The 11,292-nt window shown below is 41.0% G+C and overlaps 1 protein-coding gene across 4 annotated transcripts in view; it reads right to left on the bottom strand.

Moving 5' to 3' along the window:
* Positions 1–2,886: 2,886 nt before the first annotated feature.
* IQGAP2 (IQ motif containing GTPase activating protein 2) overlaps positions 2,887–11,292 on the bottom strand; it is a 289,473-nt gene continuing 281,067 nt past the window's right edge. For all 4 annotated transcript variants that reach the window (XM_045896728.3, XM_045896738.3, XM_045896719.3 and 1 more), the window contains 3 exons: positions 9,418–9,555; positions 8,141–8,249; positions 2,887–3,934 (listed from right to left, as the gene is read on the bottom strand). In XM_045896728.3, the coding sequence (XP_045752684.1) occupies positions 3,821–3,934; positions 8,141–8,249; positions 9,418–9,555 (361 nt within the window). In that variant the 3' untranslated portion in view covers positions 2,887–3,820. The remainder of the gene's footprint in view (positions 3,935–8,140; positions 8,250–9,417; positions 9,556–11,292) is intronic.

The following is an 11,292-nucleotide window of genomic DNA, read 5'->3' as shown; positions in this document are numbered from 1 at the left end:
CTGGTTTCAGTAACAGAGGCAATGGGTTTTCAAAAGCTGATCAGCAGTATAGGATCCAATGCTCACCAGAATCTCTTAAAATACAGGCAACTGTCAACATTCAGAGTTCCGTGGTTCACCTCTTGGAATGTTTGAGTAGTACCACAAATCCCCGCTTAACCACCGCCAAAGTCGTAAAAGTTGCATCATGAATAGCACCTCTAATTAGGGCCCAACCACCCACACACACTAACACAGACGTTATGGTTCTGGTCTTTCAACGACTTCATGTCAGACACTGGTCACATTGAGTTGGTCTCTATTTCACCACAAACTTCCAGAATATTAAAATATGCACAGGTTTTCTCTCTGTTGGAGATTACTAGAACACATCCTTTGAGAGTAGCTAGAATGCAGCTTAAGTCCTTTTTGCCTTTTTAATGTCTAGGTGCTTAAAAGTGGAGTTCACGGGAGCACGGACTCTCAACCTTCCAATGGAAGACGGTTTTCATAATATTGGAAAGATGGCTAGACATACATCAAAATAAAGGAGTCAGCTTTAGACTTAATCAAGTTAGAGTTTCAACTGCTAAGTGTTTCAAAAGCAAAAAAAAATTTTTTTCTTCTCACTGAATAAGGAGAGTTATGAGCTCTGGGGACGAGGCTGGTGAAGGGTAGCAGAATGTGTCATTCTAAAATAGGCCTCGGGGCGCCTGGGTGGCTCAGTTGGTTAAGCGACTGCCTTCAGCTCAGGTGATGATCCTGGAGTCCCGGGTTCGAGTCCCGCATCGGGCTCCCTGCTCGGCAGGGAGTCTGCTTCTCCCTCTGACCCTCCTCCCTCTCATTCTCTCTCTCTCAAATAAATAAATAAAATCTTTAAAAAATAAATAAATAAAATAGGCCTCTTTGGCATATGTCTTATTTTGAAGTGATTATTTTGTGAAACTGCTGACACAAGAGAAGCTCTGAAAATAAAAGTTATCCTTCTGTAATGGCAATTTACATTTATGAAGAAAATTTGCTTTAGAAAGGGAGGCTGTACCAGGAAGAGAGTTACTGCTGGACATCACTTACTCACCTGGCTTATCTTCCAGGCAAGGTCAATCTCACCAAACTCTTCCTCTTCTCATCATCTTCCCCTGAAGTGCAACGCCGTCCCTCCCCCGGCCCCCACTCCCCAACATCCTTCTAAGGCGGGGGCTTGGGCTGCTTTAAGGAGTTTTTCTCAGTGTTCCTGGGCATTTTCCATGTATACATGAGGCATGAATTTTAAACTGGTATTTGTTTTTCTCTTGATAATTTTTTATTACAGGGCGTCTCAGCCACGAACGCAGGAGGAGGGAGGGAAAATTTTTCCTCCCCTACAAAGGTTAGGAGTCTTGAGTGGCTCAGGGTTATAAGGTACACCTGTCCCTGCTTGGGGTTCAGTCCTTCTGGGAGGGGCATGCGCCTTGGCGGCAACCGTCTCTACATCCTTACCTCCACTGGCTTCTTCCTGTTCGCGCTTCTTCATCACGGTTCTCCTTCTCTGGGTTACTCATTCATTCATGTGCTTTAAAGATCTCAAGTAGCCATTGGTAGTATCTTCAACAACAGCCTCATACTGTGGGCCAACGGAGGGAAAATATTCACCCCATTCCTTGAGGGTACTGGCAGGGTACAAAGGTCTATATTAATACAGACAACATTCAAACATGACGCTCAGTGTTGCAATAAGACAAACTCCCTTCAGAGATACTGTGAAAGGTTAGCTTTTGCCTCCCAACATTTTCCCCTTAATTTTGGCTCCTCTGACACATTTCCATTAACAGTTTTTCCTGGAGCACAAGGGAGGAAGTTTAACCCACCTCCTACTGTCCCTGGCTCTTCTTGTTCCTCATGTCAGGTAGCTTCAGGGAGGACGTGGTTTATTCACAAGATGACACCTAAGCAACCGTATGTTTATTTGATTCCTTTTAGGTATGAAGGTCTGTGTTAACGTTAACGTTAATGCATTAACACCCCCCACACATCCATGAACTGTTAAGATAGTGAGCACTATTTTGAGCATTGTTTTGACAAAGAGCATTTTCTCTTTGTTAAAAATATGTACAACTGGAAACAGTCACTAAAAGGGCAGATTCTACTTTTAAAACTTTGAACTTTCCAAATTCTGTTGGCCTCACACTTAAAGTTCATTCGTGTCAAATGTGCATAAGTTACACTTTCTCAATGTTTTGCAAATCCCTGTGGAAAATAAAGTGTGTTGAATCAATGAACAGAATACAAGTGTCAGGGGGTTCCAGCCTGAGAGTCTGGATTACTATGGTCATGTCTTGAGATAGCTAACCTGTCTCCAGCAATCACTCTTTCAGTAATAGCAGCCCCCTCTTACCCAGCTTTTTATTTTTTAAAGATTTTATTTGAGACAGAGAGAGACAGACAGACAGACAGACAAGCTGGGTGGGGGAGCAACAGAGGGAGAGGGAGAAACAGGACTATGGGATCATGACCTCAGCGGAATGCAGACACTTAACGGACCGAGCCACCCAGGCACCCCTTACCCCAGCTTTTGATTGGGTACCTGTCTGCTTAGTTGGGGACCTTATTTCCCAGCCTCTATTGAAGCTAGCTGTGGCAGCATGACTAAGTTTTGTCCAATCGGATGTAAGCAGAAGTGACACGAGTGACTTAAAACAACATGCATGCCCTGGACTTCTTTCCCTCTTCTGTGGCTGGGAATCAGTGATAAGGAGAGAGCCAAATGGCCAGCCTGGGCCCTACATAATCTTGTGGGCCTGATCACTTACCTTTGAACTGCCGACTTTGACAATAACAAACTTCTCTCTTGTTCCAGCCACAGGGTTTTGGATTTCTTGGTCACAGCAGTTTACTCTGCACCTTACGAAGTACAGCTACAGGCATGTTGTTTCTTTTCCTGATAAGCCCCACCAAGAACCTTCTACCCACTCAACAGATTTAGATTAAGACAACTAAAAAGCCAAATTTGTGTAATTCAGTAACATTTATTTTACAGAAAACAATTTTCAAAGAATACATTTAAAAACCATCTAGATACTGATTTTTATCGCATTACAAAAAATTGAGAGGCGCAATTTAAGTATTCAAATAAACTGTGAGGGGTGGCGGTGGGGGCTTAGGGGGGATCGCTACCGTGGTGTTCCTTAGTCACTTAAAGGCTCTGGAACAAGAGTCTTTACCATGAGGCAGTAGTGCACTTCATTTAGTAGGAATAAATCACATAAAATATATACTTTTATACAGAAAGTGTTATTGTATTATCACTTTCAATTACCTATAAAAACTTCATATTGAATTGCACAAAACTTCTTTAAAATTGGTAACTCCCAGAAGGTAGGGCTTAGAACTAAATATCTGTGTAAATAATTCATTACAAATAATTAGGTTTCTATTTCTCCACAGACCAAAAAAAAAAAAAAATCTATGAAGAATTACATTATTCAAATGGGACATTTAAAATTTTTTTCATAGGAAAATAGGTTTACAGATTTGTCTCTAGTCAACTAAACTTATTTTCTCCCTACTTTAAAACAAATCACAGAAGGTCCAAAGTTTTAAATCAGAGTCCCTATACCACAGTATAATGTGGAAGTGTTTACATTAATTCATTTTTTTGGATTATTCTACCATAGTATTAAATTATCAAAAAGGCACATGGGTACATTCTTCAGAACAGTTTTGGTCTCTTTTGTTTTGTTTTGTTTTTAAAAAACCACACACTTATAAGCAGTGATTTCAATCATGTTTAACAACAAAAATATTAAACAGATTCATTTCTTAATCCAGATGATACAGATTCCATGAAATTTCTGTAGGCACTTCACTTTCCATAGAATTTCTTGTTCAGTAGGTATATGAGAAGGTTCACATTCACTTTAACCTTATCAAACATTTTCATTACAGCTACTCCTTCATACTGCATCTGAAGTAAATCCTGAAATTGTGAAGATCATCATTAAATCTCAAATTTGTCATTTTGCACATTTACAAAACATTCTAGAAGAATCTGTCAACAAAAATAAGATTCAGTTGACCTAACTACGGAGTGTGCATCAAAATCATCCCGTTAAAAACACAAGCCAGTTACAGCACAGATCGCTGGGCCCCATCCACCAGAAGTTCTGACTTTGTAGCTTTGGGGTGAGGCCCAAGAATATGCATTTTAACAAGATCCCATGTGATGATGGCATGGTTGGTCTGAGTGCCATACTTTGAGAATCACTTACCTAAGTGAAAGAAAACAGATTTTTAGAATTGATAAGCACTGTATAACAGAAAACCATCATCAAATTAATATCAGATATGTAATTATACTTTTTAATCGAAAAATTCAAAATATAAATATTCAAGCGAGATGGGTTCTAGCCTTTAGAACAGTGGTGTTTTCTAAAGTGGAGCAAGAGGGAAGCCTGGGTGGCTCAGTCGTTAAGCGTCTGCCTTCGGCCCAGGTCATGATCCCAGGGTCCTGGGATCAAGCCCCGCATTAGGCTCCCGCTCTGCGGGAAACCTGCTTCTCCCTCTCCTACTCCCCCTGCTTGTGTTCCCTCTCTCGCTGTGTCTCTCTCTGTCAAATAAATAAAATCTTAAAAAAAAAAAAAGTGGAGCAAGAAAGGCAATTCCTTGGGAAGCAAAAAGAATATGAGAACTCCTATTTATTCTTATTTTTTATCATTCTTTAAACGTTTATATTTTGTATATATATTTTATAGAGTATAGTAGTAAGGGCATGTATACTTTATAAATAAGTATGTACAAATGGGCATTAATGATCATGTTATGTACTGAAGTTGTGTGATAGAAATGTGGAGACTCCTGTATAAAGCAAATCCTTCCTGATTCAAATTACTTCTGTTCCTGTATTGAGAACAAGTCCTTATTCTCAAGTCAATCATTCTGCCACCACATAAACAAAGGAAATCACCTCTTGCTAAAGTTAGTAAATGTGTCACACCAGTCATATGCATGAGATAAGCAGCAATGTTTCCTAACACCACAGGACAGGGAGGTCTTTCCCAAATAGAAGATATCATTCTTGAACTCCCACAGACTAATACCCAAGACCTCATTTTCTTGTTTCTAGCTCTGGAAACTTCTTGGTTCTTAATGATAATGTCTTGTATCTACATTAAGCAAGGCCACTTGCTTAACTTCCATTAAGAAGTTGGAATCATCTTTGAGAGAACTTCGGCTGTTCCCAGCTTCCTTCTCCACTTCTTCAATTACCTCCAACTGTACTCAGCTCTAAGTAAGAGACACCTGCAGGTGTCTGCAGGGGAATCAGATGGTCCCCCAACGTGGAGAGCAAAGGAAATGACCGAACTTGTGGATGGAAGGTCAGATTTGAGACTTAACCCCACCACTTGCTATCTTATGACCTTGCAACATCACACAATCTCTCTGAAGTTCTGTATTTTGTGTGTGTGCAAATTGTGAGAACACTGCCTACTTCACAGGCGTGCTGTTGGGCACAGGAGATCAAGGTCCACAAGCTCTTTGTAAGCCACCCATGCCTTGTCAGGATTAACTGGAATCCTGTGAGAGGGGCAATGGAGCCGAGTGATGAAGAACTTGGACTCCAGCTGCCTCTTGTATAACGAGCTCTCTGAACCTCTCAGTTCTTCATCTGGGAAAGGAAGCGAGTCAACCTTGTAGCCCTTGATGAACACTGGCCATTATCTGTGACAGGAGAACATCTTCACTTAGGTCGCACCCTTTTGTTAGGTATACTGCCAATACATATAGGATTTAATTAGGATATAATCTTTAGGAACTGAGGAAAGAGTGGGAGAAGAAGACCTAGAAATAATGTTAGAAGCGATCTCCCTTAATTCTCTTACAAATTTCTGTCCTGTTGCCAGGCCTTGTCTCACACTAATGACCTGGCCATCATGTCCTCTTTGGTAATTCATGTGATAATGTAATTGTCTGAAGGCCTTCTGTATAAACAGAAGTCTGACTTTATTAGCTATTAGATGCAGGGCTGGCTACTGGGGCATTTAACCTGCGCAGGGTCCCATGATCAGTAGGGCCCTGCACTTCGTTTAATGCTCTCCTGTTACTATTTTGAAATTCTCAATAATTCTGAATAAGGGGCTGTACATTTTCATTTTGCATCAAGCCCTGCAAATTATGTAGGTAGCCTGGTGATATGTTAATGACTTTCAAAATCTGGGGCAGCTAAGCAGTAACATTTCGCAATCAATTACGTGTATAGATGAACGGCGTGAATAGCTAATCCTACTGCATACTGAATCCTTAACAAAGGAGCATGTGAAGCTTGGTATCTGCTCCACTGTTCAAAGGAAGTCCCATGGAATTCTTGAGGCCTGTCTGAACAGGTGTCTCCTGGTCACTTGGAATTCGTCTGTCCAGTTGATGTTGATTGGCCTTGGGTCATTTCCTTCTTGACAAACACATGATATGTCTTTGCCACTTCTAGAGAAGAAGGACTAACCAAGACAATCCACTTTGGAGCAGATGGTTTTCTCTTCCCATATTTATCTAAGTGGTACATAGGGTCACTCAAGCTTTTCAGTTAAATAGTTAGACGGATACATTTAGTGACATTTAAAATAAGGTAGAAAACAATACTGTGTACTTATATATACTTTTCATAATTACACATTATCTTTCATTTTCTCTCTACACTCTAATTTACTCCATTATCTCAATGGCCTTATCATATTCACTTCTAATTTTTCCTTTTAAGCTACAAGGAATGCTAGACAGAAAAGAAGGGATTGGCATCTGCTCCTAGGAGGGGGAAGTCATTTCAGGGTTCTCGGCCACTGGCTCCACGGGCGGTGAGGCTAGAACTTGTCACTTGCAGGGGCTCATCAAGATGGTTTGTGTAGATACACACAGAGTACCTGGGAACCATTTTACAAGTAATTTGGGACCCAGGTAATTAGGTGTTATTTCCATTTAAAACCTCTTATGTGAAAAAGAAAAACTCAAATACTTGTTCTTTTTTTTTTTTTTTTTTTTTGAGAGACGGAGACAGAGACAGCGAGAGAGAGCGCAAGTGGGGAGGAGAGGGAGAAGCAGATTCCCTTGCTGAGCAGAGAGACAGACGCGGGGCTCGATCCCAGGACTCTGGGATCATGACCTGAGCTGAAGGCAGATGCCCAATGACTGAGCCACTCAGGGGCCCCCCAGATACTTCTTTTAGCCGATCGTACACTAAGGATTAAGAAGAGGTTGGGAGTAAACATTTGGTTGCACACTCCCTTCATTTTCTGTTGTTGTGGTGGTTTTCTGGACACAGAAATTGGATGTCTCAGTTTTTGTTCAAGTATATTTAGCTTAAATGTGGTTCTTATGAGTAAAAGGCAATAATTCAGACTGCAGACACCATTTTTCTACTTATAGATAACTATTTTGCACAGTGTCTTTCATTCTTATCATCCTAAGCATTTAACAGATATTTTTAAAAAGATATATTTATTTTAGAGAGAAAGAGAAAGAGAAGGATAGAGTGAGAGAGCATGCATGTGTGAGTGGGCGGAGGGGGAGAGAATTTTTAAAAAGATTTTATTTATCCATTTATTTGAGAGAGCGAGAGCACACAAGCAGGAGGGAGAGAGAATCTGAAGCAAACTCAGTGTGCAGAGCTCTATCCCATGACTGACCACAAGACTAGGACCTGAGCCCAAACCAAGAGTTGGATGCTCAACAGATGAGCTACCCAGGTGCCCCCTAAGCATTTAATTGATTTAATACACTAATGTAAAAATGATTCTAAGAAGGAGAAAGAAGGAGAAATGAGGTCAGGAAAGTTCCAATCCTGGGCATATGTAGTCTTAGAAAGAAATCCAAGTTCCTAATAAAAGAAAACTTGCCAGCCTTCATATAGCTCTCAATACTTTTATACTATGTTTACCCTCTAAGCTTCAAAATGGAAACATGCCTTAGAAATACTGACCACTATGGTTTGCCATCTAAAAGCATTTTAAGTTCTAATATTTTGAAAAATCAGAGCTTTTTAAAAAACCATCAATGCTTAAAAAGCTAATATTGGCAAATAAGGCTTGCAGGGGTCTTCCGGTGAACATCACTGTTATGAAGGGTGGAAGCCAGGGGAGGCACAAATGCCCCACATTATAAAACTCACCCCCACTTTGCAGAAATCCCAGCTTACCTGAATATTGAGCTGTACCTTTTCCATCTCGACACCAAGGAATTTGGATCTGACATCAAAGATGCCCACATCTTCAGTAGATACGATATCAAATGTAACATTTTTAAACCTAGTGAAGAAAGGGATACTCACACATGTGGAACTGCAAATTTATGTGTAAAGCTGACACCAGTTAATGGAATCCTTAGTTAGCAGGCTTAGTGCAAGGTCCACTGGGAAAATCCTAATCCCCCAAACCTCCTATCATACCCCTTCCCCACTCTGCTCACTAACCTAGGTTTAATGGTTCTTGTTGGGACTGTAGCTGAGAGCACTGAAGTAGGTCCTTTATTATAAAAGAAATGCTATTAAAATGTCATCCTTGTTCTTAAAGATCATAAAATATAGTTGGAAATAGGAGGTTCACAGAATGTGAGGATTAAATGTTGACTTGTACCGCTGAGAGGTCGGTTGAATTTTATTTTATTCTACTTTACTTTATTTCATTTTAAAGTAGGCTCCACGCCCAATGTGGAGCCCAACGTGTGGCTTGAACTCACGACCCTGAGATCAAGACCTGAGCCGAGATCAAGAGAGTCAGACGCTCAACCGACTGAACCACCCAGTTGAATATTATGGATGGTTTCTTTTATAGAAACTATAAAGATGAGGAAGCATGTTCTCTGAGTGGGTGGAGTCAAGAGAAGCTTTGCTGGGATAAGTGGAATAGAGCCCAGTTCTGGAGAGAAGGCAGGAGTTGGAGAGGAGGGCACATGGGGAGTCTGGCTCCCCCCCAACGGTGATGGGACACAAGGCTCATGGTCCCTTTAACACAGAGAACCCACTGGCACGTGGTACGTGGCTGCAGCGGAGGGTTTCCATTTTCCCCTCTAGGTCAAATACACACACCAACAGCACACCGCAGATGGCCCTGACCCGGGTGTTGGCACACAATCTGTGGCTTTGAAATGAGAAAGGTACTATTTTGCACTTGTAAATAACTCTTATCATTCAAGACCAAAAGGCAGCTTTTCATTCTCACTGATATGACTCAGTCCTTTTGGTGGGAAAGGGGAGGCGGGCAAATCCAAACACACCGGGCCAGCCATGGGAAACACAGTGACCCGCTCAGCACTTCCTACAACCCACAGCACCAGATGTTTGGGGTCTGATGGGAAGACTAGAGACCAAATGAAGCTCTCTTCAAAGGCCACAAGAAACCTAAGAGAAGGGAGTCGGATTTTATGGGAGTGAATAGAGGGCGCTTGTGCTCTGTGTAGATTCTGGGTCACACTCACTGGTTTGTTTGAAGGTCGTCTATCCCCAGGAGGACACCTTTCTCATGCAGCTTTGCTGCCGTGTACCTCACCGGCTTGGATCTTTTCGCCCCTTTGGGTTCTCCTTTTCCATCTAGTTTAATTGATCTTCGAGAATTTCTGACAAAAGAATAAACTGTCTGTTGTCATGATGGCAAAGTCAGAGGTTTCTGGTGGTGCAATAACCCTGTCAGGGTGCCCACCACTGCTCACACTGGGCCCCACTGCCCTGAATACGAAACTTTTTATTTTGCAACAGTTAAGGTGAGATTTTTCCGAGATTTTGCGATAGTAGGTGACAATTTTCCCTAGACCATAAAACCTCACTACTGAAATATAAGAGAAAGCTATTTTCAAAGTGACTGAAGTTTGAATTACAGACTAACATTTTTCATAAAACTTGTCCTCTATTTTCTCAGGCATGTCGAAATACGTAGCTATATTAAGTCATTCTGCAAGCAGCTTTGGTTCATTAATCTGAACTGCATACTTCTTTTTTTTTTTTTTGAAGATTTTATTTATTTATTTGACAGAGAGAGACACAGCGAGAGAGGGAACACAAGCAGGGGGAGTGGGAGAGGGAGAAGCAGGCTCCCCGCAGAGCAGGGAGCCCGATGCGGGACTCGATCCCAGGACCCTGGGATCATGACCTGAGCTGAAGGCAGTCACTTAACCAACTGAGCTACCCAGGCGCCCTGAACTGCATACTTCTTAAGTAAAGGTATTATTAAGACTTTTTTAGTTTATTTAATAAACACTATGTGGCCAGCAATGTTCTAAGTACTTTATGAATATTGCCTCACATTTGCAAAATTGACATTTCCGTAGTACTTTGAAATAAATAAATCCCTTTCTTATTGTTTCATTTAGCTCTCATAACAATGCTTGTGAAGCTGGTACTCCTGCCACCTTAAAGATGAGAAAATTGAAGTTCCAGAGACATTCAGTGGGCTGGGTCACAGATCACACAATCTAAGAGGAAATTAGAATGCAAATCCAGCTCACCCAACTGCAGAGCTTGTAAAATGCCTTCAAGTAGTTGCAATAAATATATTAAAAAAAACCCCTCTAACAACCCTATTTCTTCTGGGTATTATTAGCTTGATCAACTTCTTCTTCCCAGGAACAGAGTAAAAGTAATTTACAGGCTGCAAGCAAATGAATTAAAATTCAGAGCTAGTGGGGCCCAAATAGATGCGGTTTAAATTTGCTTATCTCCCTTCATCAAATCTTCTATGATTAATGCAGTTGATTTTTCTGTACAGCATCATTTCCTACTGTCAATTTGATTACATGGATTACGTGAAAATATTGCATTACATATTTAAATGGGTAATTAAAATTCGACTAGTATCAATCTTAGTCTAGAAGTAAGAACAATTATGAGCAAAGAATACTCATTAAAAGTGGCTACATTGCGTATAAAAAATCTGTAATATGTATGCTAACGGATAATAGGCAACTGCCAAATTTTGTCTTTTATGTCAATAATATTTTTGTAAACCCATAAGCAATTTTAGAGGTTTTTAAAATTTATTTGAGAGCGAGCGAGCGAGCACGAGTGGGGGGGGTGGTTAGTGGAGGAAGGGCAGAGGAGAAAGAGAATCTCAAGCAGACTCCGTGCTGAGCGCAGAGCCCAATGTGGGCTCTACCTCACAACCCTGAGATCATGACCTGAGCCGAAATCAAGTCAGATGCTTAACTGACTGAGCCACCCAGGGGCCCCACTAAGCAATTTTAAATCATTAGGCTGTCTTCGCTGTTAGCAAACACCTGGAGTTATCTAACATTAATATCATTTACTGTAAACATTCAAAAAACAAGAGTAGCTTAATTTTTATCATAGTGTTCAGAGAC

This window comes from Mirounga angustirostris, unplaced genomic scaffold, assembly GCF_029215605.1.
Source record: "Mirounga angustirostris isolate CCGP_5_RB_7025 unplaced genomic scaffold, mMirAng1.0.hap1 SCAF_7, whole genome shotgun sequence".
NCBI classification, from domain to species: domain Eukaryota; kingdom Metazoa; phylum Chordata; class Mammalia; order Carnivora; family Phocidae; genus Mirounga; species Mirounga angustirostris.
Note: the sequence above shows the minus strand (reverse complement) of the source record. Positions and strands in the feature narration are given on the sequence as shown.